This window comes from Bombus vancouverensis, chromosome 11 (genome assembly GCF_051014615.1).
Source record: "Bombus vancouverensis nearcticus chromosome 11, iyBomVanc1_principal, whole genome shotgun sequence".
NCBI lineage: Eukaryota > Metazoa > Arthropoda > Insecta > Hymenoptera > Apidae > Bombus > Bombus vancouverensis.
Genome location: NC_134921.1, coordinates 10,083,080 through 10,104,143, shown reverse-complemented (window position 1 = coordinate 10,104,143; position 21,064 = coordinate 10,083,080). Strand labels below are relative to the sequence as shown.

Genomic DNA, 21,064 nt, shown 5'->3' with positions numbered 1-21,064 from the left:
TAAATAAACGCGGAGAAACCAACGATCGATCGGTAAGGGATCGTTCCAGTTGGATTCCTCCAAGGAGGCTCGCCGGATAATACCTACATTCTTCGGTACTCGAACAGGAATTTTTCTAACTAAATTTAAAGGATAATCAGGATTGCAGCGATTATCTACAATTACTCCATTGCTCGGAGTAATTGTGTTAATAGGCCAGAAAGAACGAACTCGAAACCCACGAGAATCGTTTCGCTGTACCCTGCCTGAAAATTATACCTTTGTGCTTTAAACGCTTATGAATCGTGAGCTAACAATGCTCTCCTACCAAAGTACCTCGGACAGTACCTAATCTCTCGTACGACCTAAGCAAACTCTGTCCTCTGTCTAAATACAATCCGTAATACCTGCACTAGGAATATCTCCTAGTTTTTGCTCGATATTTTCCTATATAGCGTAAAAAAAGTATACAACAGCCACTACTATGCAGAAACTTCAAGCGGACAGAACAAACGATACTTGAAGAATGTTGGCGAATTTAATGTCGGGCCTGAGCCTGGCGTTTAACAACGCCAAACGATCTACCCTATCCAGCGAGTCCCATCGAGGCCCCGAAGGAGAGTGGGTGGGCCTGACACTTGCGGCCTCAGAACGAAATCGACGGTCGAGCTTCGAATGGTGGGAGCGAGAGAGAGAGAGAGAGAGAGGGAGAGGGAGAGAGAGCGAGAGCGGGGGCTGCGGTGTAAGAGTCGGGGCCCTGAGGGCCCCTCATTCGAGCTCTGCGCCGGGTGTAGGAGCGGAGAGGGGTTAGAGGGGGCAAAGGCACATTCCAAGGCAGAACGGCTGCCAGTGAAGGTGGAAGGCAAGAACAGTCTCTCACGATATTGCGCTCCGTTCCTATCCACCGTTGCTTCCTTTCTTCCATAGAGCCTCGTCGCTCGTTTTCACCCGTCCCCGTGGGACCGTCGTGTGATCGTGCCGAGCCGTGCCGTGCCGCGCTGTGCTGTGTGCCGTTGCGATGCTACACGAGACGCGACGCGATGCGAACCGTCTCTCGGAATCGAATTAACGAGAATACTGTTTCGCCGACACCAGCCAGAAGAGGAACGTGCATGTGATAAAGGTTTCGTGGTACTGTGCACCGGGGTCTACGGTATACGGTGGTCGTTTTTGGCGCCAGGCGTGCTCCAACGTTTCAAAAATGCGCACGCCTACTTACGTAGCGCGGTATTCCAGTGGGAAGACCAAGGAACAGAGAGTTCGCTTCGAAAATAGATTTCTGCCTCGTGTACAGATCCGAGCTCCGATCGTCGGGCATGCGGAAGGAGCGTCACCGGGAGACAGTGATTGAGAGGATCCGGCAGACGGGAGCACTTGAATATTCGATCGCGCAGGTGAGCCGCAACTATCTTTCTTTTAGTACGAGTACGCGATGGATACTGGATTCGCAATTTGCTCGAGCTTTCCCGTGTAAACGAAACGGCCAGGGAATCTGAACATCGAAAAAAAATTGATCGGAAGTGGGAGGTATTCGCATGATTCGTTGGAGATTTTTTTCTTCTCGAAAGAATAACGTCCTGCGTCTGTAACATTCGACAAGTCATTTAAACTTTACGACGGTGCAAGTGTCGATATCGGAAAATTTCGTGACGAAGTCGAAGCTGTTGACACAAGCGTTCCATTTATACGTGACGGTGAAACCGGTATTCGTAGCAAAAGGAGCAAAGCAGATAGCTTATCTGAATGTTAGAAATTAGCAGCTTCTAACCTTTAGATAAAGGCTGTTATAGGTTTCATCAGCGATCCTCTATCTCTTCGAATCGAAATTATATTTCTGTCTTTCTGTTCCTTTTCTCTTTCGGCGAATAGAAGATCAAGCAAAAGCAATTTTCAGCCACTTGGCCACCTATCAATCGAGTACCATAACCTCCTTAGTTACATCAGCGTCAGGACATTTTACATATAAACACCGCGAGAAACTTTTTTGACGAATCAAGCATTCCGTGAGAATCGTCTGGAACAGCGGGCAACTCGAGAGGAGGAGGAAGAGGGGATCGTTGGTTTTCTGCTTGAACGAAATTAAATCCACGTGCCGCGAAGTATTCCCATTCTTCGTTCGATCGAGAGATCGTCGAACGACAGAAAAACTTAACCGCGTCCGAGCAACGCCATCGGCATCGAACTTGACCATGGCCTTCAGAGCCTTTGCGCTCGTATAACGAGATACGAGGAATGTAAGTGGCCAAGAGTCCACCGGTTGGACTTACGAGAACTACTTCGAGCTGGTTACCTGCAACTAGATGCTCGATACCAAATATGCTTTAAGGTAGCGACCGATGTGATCGATTTTGCAGGTGAAGCGCAAGGGACCATTAGCCTAAGCAGATTTTCCTTTAAAGTAGACACAAGTCGATCTGCTTACTGTCACCGATAATGGTTTACAAGGAGACTAATAACAGGATGATTTCGTGTTGAATTTTTAATAACATGTCATCGATGTAGGATCCGATTTTCAACATTCGTGTACCGCCACTGCTCAGAAGTATTTGGATACTTTATGCAATTCCATCAGAAGGTTGATATTTTTTCATAATACACTTTTTCTCATTTATCTGTCTCGCGCCTTGTCCTTTAGAAATACTTTTCTTCCGGCCTTGCTGCAACTCCTCGATCGATATTCCCATCGTTTTTGAAATATTCAAGAAAACGACAGAAACGTAAAATCAGACAAGAAGACAGTTTTGACGTGAAACTGACTGACAAAATATTGGATTTTTAAATTGTTCCTCTATAAAAGGCACGAAATGTCATCATCGAATCAAGAATTCCATTTGAAATATACTTGATACGTTTGAAACAATTTTACATGTACAAATATTCATAGGAGATAGTATAGGTATATGGGTCTAGTTAAATTACGATGTTAAATTTATCTATCGTAATTATGGCGACGGTGATCCTTACATATACTTCCTCCATAGAACCTGTATACCACGCGACATGTAACTCTTCTTTCGAGTGCAAGTTGTACATACACGAAATCGTTAATTGACACCTTGAGAAGAATACAGCGATAGTTGTCGATGGTAGTTATTATCGGAACTCGTAACAATTTCTTAACAAGGTAATATGGAACGAATTGTTGGGTGGAATTCTTTCGAATAAGTACAATGCCGAACCATTGAAAGCCACTCTTCACAACTCGAGAAGAATCGTCTAATATTCACCGAGATATTTATATAAGTTTCTTGAAAGCTATTCGAGAAGTTTTAACGACGGAAGGCGCTAATAGGCTGCGAAAGTTTTCCGCATTTCCGTGTCCGGAACGGATACGAGATCCGCAGTTAGCATCGTTCCATTACTCGGATACCGCGTTACGTCGTAATTGGGAGATTCGTTAGTTTCTTAACTGATTGCCATCTTCTCACAGATAATCAACAAGTCGCGAACCTCTTGACTCTCTTTTTCGACCGATTCCATGACATTGCAGCTACTGCACGATACCTGATCGTAGAATTAGAACCACGTACAGAAAATTCACTTGTCTGTTAGGTTGTTGGGAAAAATACTCCAACTTTATACCCCAATACTTTTGAACGAAAAGAGCGAAAAGTGTTGAAATTCGTAATTCGGTAGCCACGGACTGTGGATATTTTCAGAGAAGAAAATGCTTTTATTTCGTGATCGTGAACACCGCTTACGCCAACTTCCACTGTTTTGTAATCCAAGACGATTTATCAAGTGGAACGGAGGCGGCTGTATGGAAACGAATCGGCTCCCGACGAGATGTGAGAAATGCGACTGATCCGCGAACGGTTCGTGATCGATCGAGATCGCGGAAACGAACGTGCCGCGGCGTATCTCTCCAGTTCTCAGATCCTTCGATAGACGATTAATCGATGAAAGCCCATTACGCCGTCGTTTCGCCACTCGAATTTTCAACGATAATTAATTGTCCGTTGGTACGAATCGGTTCACGCAACTACGATCGTATTTTCAGGTATTACAATGTCCCAACCGCAATTAACTACCGACCTGGACGTTCCGGAAAGTCCGCAACACTCTTGCCAATGCTCCGCAATGAGTAGCATGGATTCCATGAGAACACAGAGGGACAGGGCGGAGAGGAACGTGGGAAGTACAAGAATTTCTAACAACCAAGAACTCCCTAGGGGTTTAGAGGCACTTCAGAGTGCTTTCGAACCAATAAGAAGACTCGAAAGTCCGCTATCTCATCAAGAAAGCCAACAGATCAATTTAGAGAATACCAGGAATGTCGATATTTTGGAGCATCAGGCCGGCTTATCGCCGAATACGAGATCGATGGAAGGTCAAAGCGCGATTCTATCGAGACACGGTCACAATCTTTCCTGCAGTCCAAGGAACTTGGATCTTTCTCGAAACTTGGCGTTCGAGGCTGCGCGAAGAGTTCAGGAATCCGGCAACTTACAGGACAACCAACACAGCCTAACTTCCAGCCCGAGTCCTTTGTTGGAGTCTAGCTCGGCGTTGCTCGAGACGTCCGCGAAAGATCTGGACAAGCAGCTCGAGGATCACACAGGGTTATCGCAGAAAGCAACCGCTTCGGGCAAAGATAAGCTGAAGAATATTCAGCAGGTTCTGAATCCTTATCAACACCATCATGAGCCGACGTCGCCGGAACGTAACGTCCACGGACACTTCCACGGTGATACCCACGCGCACGTGCACAAGCACGTCGACAATTTCCGAAGCACTACGAATTTGGACGTTGCAGATGGATTGATGGGATTTCAGCAGCACCAGCGACAACACACTCATCATCATCACGGGAACACCAAGGCAACGAACGTGACCCATCATCACGGTCCGGCAACCGTGCATCATCCGCATGGTCCACAAGGAATAGCAGCGCACCATCATGCAAATCTGGCGCCAAGCTTAACCAGCCACGTTCATGGAAACTCTGGTCCTTTAAGTAGCCCCAATGCAAATCATGGAAGCCAAGCTGCAGCCGGAAATCCGAATACTCATCACCATTCGAATCCAATATCGACATCTACTACCATGGTACACAGAAACTCACCGACGAGTCATCATCGTCTCAGTGGTAGCACCGGCTTGACCAGTCACTACCCTTCAAACTCAGGTTTCTCCAGCGATCACCACGGCACTTCCAGTGCAATGAGCGGGGCTTCGTCGAATTCGAGCATGTTAAATCATGGCGGTTCGCCAGCGGTTCATCGACACGTGGTCAATGCGAATAGCAGTCTCTCGACTACGCCATTAGCTAGCCATCATCACGGTAGTTCGTCGGGAAGTTTGACCGGACATTCGAGCGTAAATCATCATCACGTCAGCTCTGGCATATCCTGCGAGTCTTCTTCGTCGAACGCCAATACGAGAACGCACAGTCGTCTAGATCACGTCCACGATCATCATCACCATTTACAACAAGTGCATTCGTTGCATTCCAGCCACCCTGATACCAGGCAAAGAGACAGAGCTCCGTCGAGCCTGGAGCACCATGGACATCATCACGCGCACATGCATGCTCATGGACATCAACACACGCAGAATAACGATACCAAAAATACGTCTCTTATCGGAGTCGACTCGATACAGGTATTCTTGTCAAATTTAGATTTGAAAATTAGAATTTTACGAGAAATAGTTATTATTATAAAACTCAAATTTTTGTATGAATCTAAATAGAATCCTGTTTCGGTTGTTGGCTATTATACCTTAATAAGTACTATATTTTCGACACAATTAGGTCATATAGATACAAGTGCAACAATAGGGTAAAATCTGAATGTAGAAAATTCAATTTTCAGTGATTTCAAATTTTTAAGCAATTTAACATATTTTACCAAAATCTAACTACGTCTGTAGACGACAACGATCGTTAATCATTAGCTCGTTTAGCCATTGATGCAAAACTGTTACTCGCATGACTTCTATAACGTTTCATTACGCAATTTACTGGCGTGACAACAGTATGATAAATATAATTTAATTGTTTACTACTGACAGGCAACTTTGTTGCATGTATTCTGTAACTACAGTTTCGTGTCATTCTCAAAATCATTTTTACCCTTTGAACTTCTTACACAGTTTTTACATTTAAGGTCTCCGCTCCGTCGAAAAGTAAATGCCAATGTCACGTGGTGCAAACCGGTGGGAACAAGAGGGGGCAGGAGGGGGAAAGCGACGGAGGTGTTGAAGTGACATCAAGAACGCATCAACCTCCAGCGCTTCCTCCGCGGCCACCCCCTAGGCCAACTAGACGATACGAAACTACGTCCGTCAATCAATGTAAGTATTTCCCTTATTTTATCTTAGTAACAACTATAATCATTTGAAAGTATATTCTTTCAAAACGCTGTAATAAATTGACGAGATTTCTGAGGGAAAAATGTCTAATAACCTTCATCAGATTATTTGAATTCACGCAACTTGGAAACCCTCCTCTAATTAATTGGAAATATCCTCTCGAGTTCTTGTCCTTCTTCTCGTTGCTCAGATCATTTTTCGTCGAGTCATTTGAATTCAATTAACTTGTAAGTATGTGATAGATATGTAAAGGTGGCGCGTGTATTTTCTAGCGAAATAATTGACTTGCTACGAAATTTCTCTTCATTTCGTAAATATAGAAATGGCAAAGTTCCGCGAGAACCACGATAATTATTAATTCGAACGTATTAAACAACCAGAAGTAAAGCTTCGAAAGCGAGTTAGTCGATTTAACGCATCGATTGATGAAGCCTTTTTTCAAAAAGCTCCTCAATTGTACCGTGCTACATAAGTAGCGAATATAAAGAGAAACACTTGAAGCAATATTCGAACACTGTATCTCTCGCAACACCGAATCAATATCTCTTCCACGTTGGCTTGCCAATTTGAATGGCGGATATACAATATCGCCTGTGTTCCAAACACTCTTCCCATCCCCGTTTGATTTCCGCTTAAAGCGAGCATGTCACGCAGTTGGACAGTATTTCCTGAAACTCGGTTGAAATTAGACGTAGACGGGGATGGTAGCCCGTAGCTCCACCCTTGGTCATCTCGCCTGACGATCGTCAGAATGTCTGCAGTATCAGCAGGATGACGAGCAAGGCCGCATCTACCATCGTTGCTGTCCCCTTTATCAATAGCGGCCACGCGTTATCGACACCGGAACGCATCGTTGACCGATTCTACTTGCTTCGAGGAGCAACCCCCGTGGAATTTCGACCCTCGACCGCGTCGAGTCGCTCGAATCGTCACGGTATATCGACCAGTCGATGCTCGCAGCAACCGAGAACAGAAGCATCGTGACGAAGAATGCTGTGATTCGAACAACAGGATACTTTTGCCCTCTCTGCTATTAATCCAAGCTGGCTGGCGAATGGCCGCGCAAGGAATGCCATCTTGGATGTTCCTTCGAAGGAATCCCAAGCCTCGGCTTCGTTCCGAAATCACCACCACCACCTGTGGGACACCTCAGCCAACGTGCGGGCCAACAGAGATCTCGTGGAGTGCCTCTCGAGTTGTTGTGCTCTCGCATTCGTTTCCAAGTATCCAACGGAGAGTGTAAAGAGCAAGGAATAGCTGGAAATATACTAGCATCGATCTATGTGTTGTCCAAAATATTTTCAAGAATCTGCCGCAAGAATAGGTCGAATGTCGACCCCACGGATATAAAAATAATTGACATTGGTGATCGTCATACGCGAAGGTGGACCGATTAATGAGAAAGTGCGCGATGAAGAATTGACCTTGAGAAAAACATCCCCTCGTGGAGAAACTCGTTTGATGCGTAAACGTGATTCATAAACTATCGAGGAAGATAGTGTGCGTTGTAATTTCTTCTTAACGCAAGTTGGTACAATTTTTCTCTTTTTCTTCTTTGTGATCTAAACTCTAAATACATCGAAGAAATAACCGTGTAATAGTGATGTAAATATTTAATAACGTTGGATATTCGATGACGAAGGATACTGTGTCTGATACATGTTGGTTTGGAAAGACAAAAGAGTGACGAAAACATCCACGAAACTTTTCCTTTAAAGTGCAAGTTGTAAAGAAGAAAATGGACGGATATCCAGTGCTGCAGATAGTCCGGTGCCGACTTGGAATGGAAATGGAGATGGATAACCAGGGTTATCCATTCACAATGGCGGCACACTCGCATTCCCACTTGCCACATCCGACAAACCACGCGCACTTCCCGAGATCGCATTACCCTCACCCCTGCGGTATGCCGATTAACCCTTCTTGTTAATTTATCAATCGGCCCTCCAACCCCAGTCTGTACCACCGATCTACGTGCCCGCATAATCTGATATTAGCTGCTCCATTAAGCTACCTTTGGTACAATGAGTCATTAAAGTAATCCATTCAAACATTCGTTTCTTTTCTGTAGAGGAAGAAACGCGCTTCTTACATATTTCAAAGATATACTGTTTATTTATTATATTTTATCATATCATATTATAATATTTATTGTTGTAAGTAATTCGTTATACCGATTTATATCACGAGCGCATAACATGTCGCAAAGTTAAGTTAACGACTTAATTAATTACAAAACTAAAGAGAAGAATGTTTGTAAGAATGGAAATACGCGATTAATTTCGAATTCCTGATACCTTGACTCGCGTCACGATCTTCAACTTCCCGGTTCTTTCGTCTATGAAATATTTCTAAATTATTTCCATGCGATATAAATTTTAAACGCACCGATGTCTACTACATTTCCGAATAGGGAATGTGCATTTTCTAGCATCCACGTTCTATTTTTACCGGCGGGAAGATATGTTGCATAGCCTCGTGGAAGGTCACGTGGATAACAAAAGGTTGCCGTATAAATAGATATCGACAGGCTTCTTAATAAAACACAGTTTGATTTTCTATAAGAGCTGACTCGATAAAAAGCTTTAAAATTCAATACATCGTAGATTAAGTAGTTTTAGAATTTCTAATATAATCAAGAATTCAGCTAGAGAGCAAGCTTGGAAAGATTGCGTGGTTTGAACTGGGAGTAAAAATCGAAGGCATTTTATCCACAGAAAAGCTCGTCTGTTGAAAGAGCGTTTCGAGGAAAATCAGGGAACCAACCATTTCCTTTTACCCTTGAAACACATTGTGGTTGAATGCTGGCATTTAAATACCAGTTTCGCTCCGCTTGCTTCGAAACCTACGATTCACCAGATCGTAACTCTAACAGCCCAGGTAGCAAAGGTACACTTTAACAATTCAATCCTAAACCTTGGTTTGTATTCACGAGAAGTAGCAGGTATTCGGAGGTATCTGGTAAAACGATTTTCCGTGGTAGTTTCAATAGAGAGCACAACAAGCATGAAGCAAGGTTGCGCACGTTCGATTCGAGAAAAACGATTTACGAGCCACTGGGAACGAGATTTCGGTAAACCTTCTTTGACAAAGCTAAAGGAAAGCAGATTCCTAGAAAAAGAACGGCATTCCAATTCGTCTTTTGCCTTTGGGGTCTATTTGTTGAAGTTCGACAATGGCCAGGTATGTCAAAACACGAGAATGGTTGCGTTGATCATTTCGTTATAGCAAAACTGTTGTATTCTTGGGAATCGCGTGGGACTGTGAGAATAACAGTCTCTGGTTGAGAGGATTTTTTTATTTGGCGCCAGAGCCGCGTGATCTTCGTAGATTTTATTCGTTGGCAGAAAAATAATTAGATTTTTAATTACAGAAGATGATCTCTTCACTTGTCTTCCGGATCCGCGCTACAGAAGGGCACAGTACCCTTCTTTGTTAATGGGAAACCTGATTAAAAAGTTCAGCTCTGTCGATTCTCTTTTGAGAGAGAAAAGAGAGAGAAAGACTCTGCTATTGTCTCTGAAGCGACGTAGCGTCGACGCTCCCAACGCTCAACATTCATTGAAGGAATTTCCAATACAGCGTGGTCGGCTCAATTGAGAGTTTCGACGACAAGAGTTGAGCCCGACTGATTGAGAATGAAATACCTCGGCTACATATCGTAAAAAATAGCATTTGTGCGATGCGCCGCGGCGTGTGAAGACAATTTTGTAGACTGTATTTTACTACGATACTTCGTTATTCGCACTATTGCTCGGTACATTAACGCATTAACGCTCGAAAGAAATGAACATAATCATCGTCGGACAATCAATACTTTTCCTTTTTCTAAAATATCCATACAGCTAAAAGGGGAAGAGAATTAAGGTGATCTAAGGGCTAATCATTGACTAACAAGATTCGCAGAATTTCGCTCAAGGCACGTTTCCCATTGTACTCAGATCAAAGCTCCCGTTGTTGGGTTCTCACGCAAGGACAATCATTATCCCGTGAAAGAAGGAGCCAACGCACGATGGGAATAAGTCTTGCAGGACCTTTCGACTGAAAAGGGTCGATAGTCGTACAAAAGATTCCGTTTGGCCACCGAAAGATATCCTTCCAGCTATTACGTGTTTCTTAGAGGCATCCTTTGAAGCGATCGTAGCGGAAAGATTCGACGTGAAATATTACGACCGTCGTCGTCTTAACACTCTCTCGTTTTTTTCTTATTCCTTTTTTTCAAAGACGAAAATATTCGAAGCGTTTCATTGAGGACTTTCGAGGCATACCACTCCGGTCCCCTTTTACCGAATACTCCTTTCCCTTTTAATTCCTCGCCTATCGCTTCCATACTATCAGTGCTGTGACCGATTTTAATTTTACAGGCCACACGGGGGAAGGTGGTTGCTGCAAGAAGTACGTTGTCCTTTGTTGCCTTTGTGGTGGGTTGAGCGCTGCGGTCGGTAGTCTCTTTTTGGCGGTACACGCGGTCCTTTCAGCCCACACGGCCAGTTTAGCTCTCTTTGAGACTGTACCATCTTACATTCCTGGCATAATGGTAAGAGGCAAAGATCGGAGTCTATCAACCGATCTCCCTTTAACGAGACCGCGTACGGAAACAATGAAGACACAAGGTATTTAAACTACTGCAAATGATCACCTGCATTTCGTATTAATTTTCAGTTAATTCTAATGGGTCTATTCACGATGCTACTCGCCAGACGGAAGCACAGATACGGACTTTTGGTAAGCCGTTATCAATGACCAGATAATACGGTCGTTGGTTTTCCTATATCGAATACAGATCAAAAATTACCTATTGCTGTAAATTAATTTTCCCCCATTTTATATCATTTTCTACATTTTTCTATTAGATATGCTCTATTAATTCCTCATACGATCAACTCTATAGATTGCAAGGCAGAATGAGACGATGATCTTATAACATTGTTCTTTGAAGACATCTTGGAATTTACTCCTATTTATAAATAGGATCCTTGTGATAGATTAACTTACGCAGATGAGAATCATATGAATATCTGATAGCCACAAATTCCACTGCTTCGAACTTAACCCAATCGTAAACTACGTTACTTATGGGATGGCCTAATCGAAATAATATCGTCTCGCCTATATAATCCCTTCCTTAAAACGCTAATATTTTGTAGATGAAAGTCTGTGGATCTGTTGGAGTGGTATGTGCGTTGGTATGCGTGTTGGTCACCGTAACGACGACAGTGATACACATGTCCCGGCTGCAAGGTCTTCGAAAATGCGTTTATACCGTGAAAGCGAGGTTGGTATATTCGTCTATTTTTACACGGCGGCGAGATCGATAGTTTCTATTCGATAATTATCACCACAGGTCGTGCACGTGTTACGGGGCGCCAGAAGGAGATCCTGGAGTTCTCTTCGAAGGCACTCCCCACTGCGAGGCGGTCCACGGCGCTCTACACGCCTGTCTCAGGGCTCTGTTTGGAGTTTCGGTCGCTGGAATCTTAGCTTGCATATTCTCGTGCATGCTGGTGTACCAGTTACTAAGTCACGAGAAGAAGAAAATGTACTGGGAGCAGTTGGAACTGAGATGCAGATCTCTTTACGGCCAAGGAGGCACCGTGGGACCGACGACTGGTTCCTGCGGATGTTGCAACGATTGTGGCGGTGCTAGTCCTTGGTGGGCGCAGACCCCCGGAAATCTCTACACGCCGAATCCCGATTTGGCGCCATCCAGGTTTGTACACTCGAAAAATCGAATTCTGAGAAAGTCGGCAGTATAATCAAATCCGGAGAGCCGAAGAACGATATAATCCTGAAGATCACATTTATAGGGCATTTCCAATTTCAAAGCATTTAAATTTATATTAAATAGGGTTTATATTAGAAAACTGCCGAAACAACGATACATAATTATTATACGTTTACTTATCATTCTGATTCTTGTGTTTATATATTGCATATATATTGGGTCGCAAATCTTGCACGAATACAAAATTCTGATCGAGTAATTGATTCTTTGATATTCTCGTGCTTTAGATAAGCGTCACGTTTGGCACGAACACGAGCGTACACTGTAAACCTACAATGTACAATACTTGTTATGAAATTACATTCGAAATATTAATCGATCTAACCTTGAAAACGTGCCGCGTTTTATTGACTCGATGTCAAACCATCGGATGACACCGTTGAGTGAATTAACGTCGTTTAAATTGTCTTCGTAAAACTACACATAATAATAGCACACGTGACGAGGACTGTTACGGAATCGTTACGAATTCAATACCGGGACGCGGTGGCCGATGAACTTTATTGAGAAATTATTGATGCGATTCAAATGCGCACGGTGCATTTGTCTGCGAGTAATGATACATATTCAATAGATTTCATTCACGAATGTCACGAATATCGGTAGCGGAGTGCAATAAACCCGTAAACGAGGCAACGCTCCCTCCAGGCTCCCAGGACACATTGTATTCTGGTAATCCGCTAATGTATGGCATTAATTAAGCTGGGATTCCATTCTGTTCTTCTGACATTTAGAGGAGGGATTCCTCCGTTTCAGAAATAAATTATGACGAACGACGAGCCGTTCTTTGAAGTTCGCTTTCCGTCAAATTAACAACGAAAAATTCCGATCGTGCCTTCTAATTAATCCGCCGGCCATTGTAACATTTTCTACGAAATATCCAGCTTTATGGGAAAAGAAATTCCAGCGCGTAGAAGATACGTTCGGTGTGCTTGAAATTCGTTTTTTTCGCGATAAGATAATGAAGTCGATAGGATGTTAATTGTCGCAGCAAATTCAAAGGTCGTTCCTTTTACCTTGCAGAAGATGGCGGCTACCTTGGTCTAGATCCAGAGGACCAGCTCCGAGTCCAGACTCGAATTATGGCTTTCACACTCAAACCAGACAAACCGAGGCCAACGTGGAAAACACGAATGGCCCCTATAGCGTTCTTAATTCTCAATCGAGTGGCCCTTATTCTGTATTAAACACGCAGAACGGCCCGTACACCCCTAGTACGGCTTCTTACAGTGTTTTAGAGACTCCAGTGCCGTTATGGGGTCCTCCGCCACCTTATAGCGACCCCAACAGCCCAGCTAGGCGACCACAAGTTGCGGAACAAAGACCCAGAATTGCCAAACGGATGGAGAACTTCGAGAACAACGAAGGTGAGCAATTAAATGTTTATTAAAGATTGAAGTTTGAAGAGAGAAATACGCTCGATAATCGTAGGAGTATGAATTCGTGTGGTTGGGTAACGGACAATTGAGCGAACGTTTATGTTACTATATCGATAATGAGAATGAAGCTTTTGTTTAGTCCGCGAGGAAAATTAAATCGTTTCGCCGTTTTATTTCTACTTCGTTGTGAAAACCGTTATTTCAACTTCCTTGATTTTACTTTTCACAAAAAAAAATCACCATTTTCACAGATCACAGATCACGATCTGCGAAACGGCCATCGGATAACTACGAAAACGCCGAAGAAATCTCGAACAGCACCGATCCAGAGGGAGGAAACGAGGGCACTATGAAAGGCAGACGAACCAGGAAGCCTCTGAAGGGCGTAGAGAACAATGCGTTCCAGCAGGAAGCGAATCCTGGACCAAAACAGTCGGAAAGTGAACTGTACTTCGGTGATGTGTCCTCGTGTTGCGGACCCGAGAGTAGTTTCTACGATTTGGCCGTAGAGAAAGAAGGTATATAACGACACTCTGAAGATTGAACAATTGGAAGGGAACTAAGATAGCTCGCCACTCATTGCCATTGATCATTCACCCCGATTTTCATAGGTACGGAGCATTCAGAGGGCGTGGACTACTTGGCAGCTCGTCTAGGTAAACGACAGCTGTCAAAGAGATCCAGAATGCCTCTGCCACTGCCATCGGACGGTGGTGACATACCATCCGACAATTACGCGAACAGTGACGAGCCCAGAAGCGCCAGAGGACCTTTTCTAGCGCCTGATGCGCAATACGAGGTCATTCAACAAGGCCGATACTCTTACTACACGTCGAAGGACGACGAGCAGCTTCAAGAAGGTCCAGCGACTTCTGGATACTTCAGGGAGGAGGAGACTGAAAGGGGAAGGGATTACAGGGATTACAGAAGCAGTCAGGAAGAAGAAACACCTCAGTGTTGCTTGAGTGATTCGACGACGTTGGACTCGGGTTGGCAGAGTGGCGAACAACAACAGTCCGACGACAACGTTAGACCGGTTAACGTGTGATCGCGTTTATCGTTAGACCAATAACGAGATAGTTGTCGAGAAACAGTAGTATTATATTAAGTGGTAAACGATGTAAGGGGAGAGCAAAGACCGGAACCTCGATTCAGTACAACTTGATGCTTTGATACGTAGGAGAAAGAATCGCTGAGAGAACCGTGGCCATCCCCGTAGTCTGTTGTTTCGTATTTACTATGGAGATGTTGCGAGTTCAGGACTCGATCTACGAACTATTTCGTGTGCACTAGATAGGAAATTGTCCATGTAGAATACAAAGATGGTGATACGAGTGCAAATCTATGATTACCATATTCGTAATAGAACCTAAGTGATGTGATTTGTGGTACGATAGTATAAGTAAACCTTAATCGTTAGAGCGTAAGTGAATGAGAAATGTCCGCGTCGGATTACTTTTTTTCCAGCGATCCACGCACTATTACAAGTCTGAAGAAGGATCACGAAGAGTAAACTTTATGTCAGAGTACGCTATATGTGAGAAATCCTACGTAACGATGTATTTTTATTAATTAAGCGATGTCGCCCATGTTGTTCGTAATATTAATCGCTAATGTATGTTGGAAACGATCGTATATATGTAGAGAAAGAGAGAGAGAGAGAGAAAGAAAAAGGGAGAAGAGATTAGTCTCATAGATAATATGCCAAAGAAAAGGTCTCTAGAGAAGGCGAAAATATGAATGAAAAGAAAGGGATACATTTTCCAAAGTTCTGTTTCGTAAAATTTACCCCTCGACGGAGACTTTTACTTTGGCGATTCGTTAGAAACGTCCATGTACAAACGTGTGCTTTACTCTTGCCAATATCTCGCTAGACGTCAGCTGGATTTAGCGCTTAGACGTTGATTGTCGCAAAAATGTTTACCATTCGATAATAAGTTCAAAATTGGGCACGTTGAGCTCGCCATGAATTCTCGGTCACTGCCATTCGAACGTTCAATTCCATTCTCAAAACCATATAAGGATGAGAGAAGATGTTTTCGCACGTCCATAATTTCGCACGAAGTCTGAGTTTTATGAATCTATATATACACCCGGAATTTTACGATTCTTTTAAGGAAGATATTTATCACGCGTCGTAGTATACGAATAAACGAGTAACCGTGTTCGTGGTCTGTGTTAGCTTCGTCGAGCTTTTTACGTTGTAGGGCCGCATTCGCTTTCGAACATACAATCCTAGTGGACCAAGAACGATATAAAGAAGAAGATTGATCTTACTGACAATGAGTGAATATTACAAATTAGAAGTAAAATCTATCGCCGTTAACAGCCGTTCGTTAGATAGCACATAAAAACAGATGCATATTTTATAATCGACATTCGAGAACGAAAGAGACAAGGCCAGCTTAGGGGAGTAGTTTAACGTTGTTTACTCGATAAAGTGTACCTTAAGAGCGATACGTAGCAAGTCCGATACATTGTCGAACGATGTAACTAACAATGATTAAGAATAAAGCTTTGTTTTGTAAAGAAACCACGTGTCGCTCGATGAATTATACGTATTCTTTCGAGCAATCAAACGAAAAAACGAAAACAATTAGAAATTAATATACGAAACGTCCTTTCGCCTTTCATCAAGCTTCGTTCAAGGATCATAACTTGTACCTAAAAAAACTACATTTAAGGAGCTATAGAAAAGGATGGCTGCTCTTTTTCCATTAACTTGAGTAAACAAATAAAAACCAACTCAGAATCAATAGAAATCGAATGAGTTTTTGGAAAGTCCTGCAAATTCATAGTCAACTAATTTAAATCCTAAGATAATTTTGGTATTTTCGTAAGCTGCGCGTTAAAACGAAACGATTGACACAATATGTAGCATTTCGTGAAACGTGGCTTTGTCAGGAACGTGCCATACAGACTTTGGAAATAACTGTTATTTTTGGTTGCTGATTTCATCGGTTGGTCCATCGATGAAAGAAACGGATACGAACACGACACTGACTGTCCCCAGGTCAATGATTTTATCACAGCCGATATGTCACTGAAACACGCCCAGGTAAGCATTTAACGAGGAATGCGGGATCTATAACGAGCACCGCTATTGTCAGCAATTTTCTTAGTGAACTCCCGCGCTCCGTGCGCGTTGGCTAATATCAGATTATGAGATTTCGCAACAGACAGCACGATCGTTGAACTTTCGCAATAACGTGTGCAGCGCGCACACACGAGAGCTCACACCATTGTACGTAACATTAATTTCACATAATCTAGATTGATCGTTCGACGGGATAGAAACGAATCTATACAGCTTACCAGCATTTGTGTATACTTAGATATATTCAAGTTCAACCAACCACGACGATGAATGAACACGAGATTAGAAATAGAATATCTTGATTAGTGCAACACGCACGAGAATTATTCCCGATTCTGAATCATATCGGAGAAAATCTGTCACGGAAGAAGGATTCGTTTATCATTTTCTTGCATCTACGCTTGCATCTACCCATTAAGTAGCCGGACGCTTTCATAGATCTGTGGTAGCGGCATATAAACTTTAACAAAGTGCGTACGATTGATGGTAAATTAATAAGCAAAGATTGGATGTTGGTTTTTCGAAGTTTATCCATAATTTTGCAATTAAGCTACACATCCTGTCGGAAGTAAACAGGTGTTTTTATACTCTTTGTTGCTAGCGTAGATCAATTACCAGAAACAACAAAGTTTACAGTGTTTCCATTAGAACGTTCCATATAATTCGAGAACAATGCAATCTTCTTGAAAAGCGTGTCCATATTCTCGAGATTCTATCTAGCTGAGTTCAGAATTGTTTGATGCTGTAAGCTGAATCATTTAATTAGCAGAGGTAAAGGAACGTGGCGATTGAAGTTAATAAATCGCAATTAAAGTGTTTTCTAGGTTCGCGTCTTGCCCGATACGATCTTTCAGAATGAAAACACGCTATAAATGGCTACCCTTCTTTAACCGTAGCCACTCGACCGTTTGAATCATCCGTGCTGTGTCGCAATCGTTACGAACTTCGCATTTAACAATCCGTATCTATGGAGTTTAACTAATTAATGAAACCGTCAATGAAAGAAATTGGCAGTAGTCGTTGCGTGAAACTTTATTACATCAGCTGGATATATAGCGCGTGATAATCATTAAAATTGTGATATCAAACAGGTCATACTACTAATCTACTGTAGTACTCGTATAAATGCAAAGATACAATGGCTCACTTATAGAAACCTTTCATGAACATAAAGATCGTAGATGAAAAACACGACGAGTCACATTTCCTGTGAAAGAACAATTTTTAAATTCAACACGCTGTCAGTCAATTCCACGTCGAAACTATCTTTCGGATAAAATATATATTTCTGTCAATTTGAAAAATATTAAACATATTAATTAAGATCAACCAACATGCGTAACAATTAGACTAATATTATTCGTTTCTTACAAAACATTGTTCATCGCCTATTTTCAAATGGCTTATGCGCCTTCCACATTCGAATCTATCAGATTATTTGTTACAAATGATTAAAAATTGTTTGGTTACTGGCAAATATTATCGACAGCGAAATTTTGTTCCTGTTACCAGGAACGATGTCGACCATCGTCAATTTTTATCAACATACTACTAATAATACCGAACTTGAAATACCTGCGCGAGTCATTGTACTTGCATACGTTCTGAGATCGAAGATTACGCGTAAACTGTTATATTACAAGGAATATTGATATTCAAAGTTGCTATCGGTATTAAATATCGTAATTCGCAATTTAATTGTCTCTGTTATTTTCATTTTAAGAACAGGATCCCTCGACGACGCGATGCGCTGCCTGATTCACCAGAAATCTTTCTACTCTTTCCCTGAATTCCCTGCTGGACTCTGGCAGTGGTAACCTTGGTCCCGAATTCCTCAGGCTGTGTAACGTTGTTAAATTTTTCAAACTTTCAGACAGTCTTCGATCGTGATCCAAAATGTCCGGTCTTGGAGCTGGTTTTCTCTTACCCGCTGCTGTTTCTTCCAATTTTTTGTCTCCAACTGTTCCATTCACGTAGCCGCTTTCTGGCAACCGATTCATCATCCCCCGCAACGCTATTCTAGCGCTCAGTGCAGACCAAAATACTTCGAGGAGAGACGCCACCAACACGTTCACTGTGAGTAAGATCCTAGTATGCGAGGACTGGTGATGATCTCTGTACAAGAATGACATCATTCTGCTCTTGATCGTTTTCAAGGATTCTTCGGTAACGTTATCCGAATCTGGCGAATTCTCTTCGTCTCTAGACTCACTGTTAGTGAACGAACTACTAGGACTTTCGGTCTCACCTTCCTCAGGATCAATCGTCGAAGTTCTCAAGATGTACCCAGATATGTTTGACATGTTATCAAATACAATGCCAGGCATGGGAGAGTAAAGACGAATCTTTGCAGATTGATCATAGATTCTACTGAGATTGAAATTGTCTTCGCTGAGTGGCATCGTCTCGTTTAACAGAGTGTCGTTCTTCAGGTCAGAATGATCTCGCGGCTGCTCGAGAATTCTTTCCAGCGACCACAGAGAGCTTCTACTCTCCGCAGCGGCCGCGATGTCGAACACTGTGGCGATGAAGCAGAGGATCGCTGCTATCAAGGAGAACAGATTTCCGTAAAAGAAGATAGCGATATTCCTATCGATGTACCATCTTCTCCAGGCGAGTAGACCGGTCACGAAAGGAACCAAACACGCGACCGATAGGATCGGACCTTGAAGAGATAAGGCCAAGCTGCCTAGCAGAAGGGAAAGTGCACCCAGACCAAAATGCACGAAGGACAAACCTCCCACGGTCGATGCCGAATAACGTCGTTCGGATGGGTACAGAGAAGACAAAGCTGGCTTCGTTTTCACCTTTATCACATACACGTTTTCCATCATTGTTTGCTCGGCGAATTTTATGTCAACGGTTTTTTATCGCAAACCAGAGCTGAGACCATTCACGTTAGAAAGGTTATCACACACAACTTTCCGATAGGGTTAGTGAAAATTCGGTTGTATCTGTCATGGTGACCCATGGCCGATGACACTGTATTTCCCAGATGTGAATATGTACTACGATATTAACCTGGATACCTCGAACGGAAATTGCTTTGTACTTCCTGCTGTTTCGGAACCACAGGCACTTGACCGTGAACGAAATATGTATACCGACTGTTACGAAGACACGAAAGAGATATCAATGGTATTTGAAAGGCAAAGCTCTGAAAGACGGCACACGGATCAGACAAATGTTCATAGCGAAGATTGCTGCTTCTTTCGCTATCTTAACTCGCAATCGTGGTCGTTGGATGACTGCAACTCAGAATTGCTGAAACGTTAATTCGGTGGAAATCGACGACGATTTCCGTACGGGTAGAAGCAAGCAGCCGGCCAATTATGCTAAACGCTTGAATTTCATTGAAATCTTCGTCGCAGCGTCGCGTGAATTTCTTCCTGGCTGTCGACGAACACCGCGAATACGCTTATGCAATTCGTTTGGAACAATGGAACGAGGACGAAAACTCAGGGAGAAGGAAGAGCCACACAACCGCGACTGTATCCAATAAGCGTGAACGCGAAACGGTAAATAGGTTTAACAACCTGACGCGTCGTCGTTGCTACAACTTCTTTTTTTCTCATACGTCTATGGTGGTAATGCGAACATTACGCAATAGCAGTTGACTACGAAGCGATGCAATTATCTCGTTGCACGCGCGTATTGGCGTTCTCTGGCTCGGCTTTTCTCAGACACCGTTTTCACCGATTTCTTGCCTCTTTGTGCCAGCCGCTCTGGATTTTCGATCTTATGGGAAATCACTGATCCAGTTTCCATCCACGAGAACCGTCTACTCTGTCGCCGATCACGAGCGATCAATAAAATCGTTCTCTTGATCGTTCCTCGAACTTAGATCAGCCTTCTCGTTGACTTCTTTCGACCGGTTGTCTGTCGGTTAATTGAGACCATTCGTCCACACGATGAATGGAGTAATTAACGTAATTAACATGATCGGAAAGCAAGACAGCGACTGATCCTTTTCAGACGATTATTTCCAATCGAATAGCTGCTCTTTTCGCTTAACGTCTCACTAAATGTTAACGAAGCACGCATTTCCTTCACTTTACGAATTTTACTTGAACGCGTGTAAGTCTAACATTTAATTACAGGAGTTTGTCGATTCGAAAAGTTGAGGGCAGATTTCACGAGGGCAGATGATTGTCCGCGAAAGACACCTCGGTAGAGACTGAGCCGCGAACGAAGACTAGTTCGTGTTAAAATTACTATGAGATCCTGAACGGACCTCCCACGCGGTCGGTTTACAGTGAAAGGGACAACAGAGAACGACGGATAGATGAACCTTCGCGTTGTTTTAAGCCTTCTTCACACCACTTTCCACGCTCGTAAAACGATGTCACGCTTGCAGACAAAAAATCCATCTATCATATCTTGTTTCTTTATATAAAAAGTTGTATGTTAAACAGTGTCAAGGCTCAGGATCAAATACCTCGCCATTTAATATTTTACAGGCAACTTGGTGAGAGTAAGTACATCCTGGAATCTACACGAAGGACTTAC

At 43.0% G+C, this 21,064-nt stretch overlaps 2 protein-coding genes across 2 annotated transcripts; one reads left to right on the top strand and one right to left on the bottom strand.

Annotated features, from left to right (window-relative positions):
• Window positions 1-828: 828 nt before the first annotated feature.
• LOC117154718 (uncharacterized) lies at window positions 829-15,991 on the top strand. Its single transcript, XM_033329952.2, has 10 exons — window positions 829-1,373; window positions 3,980-5,583; window positions 6,090-6,276; window positions 10,659-10,831; window positions 10,957-11,019; window positions 11,442-11,569; window positions 11,639-12,004; window positions 13,103-13,446; window positions 13,710-13,976; window positions 14,070-15,991. The coding sequence occupies exons 2-10, from the start codon at window positions 3,988-3,990 to the stop codon at window positions 14,504-14,506; spliced, it is 3,561 nt and encodes a 1,186-aa protein (XP_033185843.2). The 5' UTR covers window positions 829-1,373; window positions 3,980-3,987; the 3' UTR covers window positions 14,507-15,991.
• A 1,076-nt stretch (window positions 15,992-17,067) lies between these two features.
• Window positions 17,068-20,798, bottom strand: LOC117154719 (uncharacterized). The gene has a single exon (XM_033329953.2). It carries the CDS (start codon window positions 19,387-19,389, stop codon window positions 18,274-18,276), a length of 1,116 nt encoding a protein of 371 aa, XP_033185844.2. The 5' UTR covers window positions 19,390-20,798; the 3' UTR covers window positions 17,068-18,273.
• Window positions 20,799-21,064: the final 266 nt, after the last annotated feature.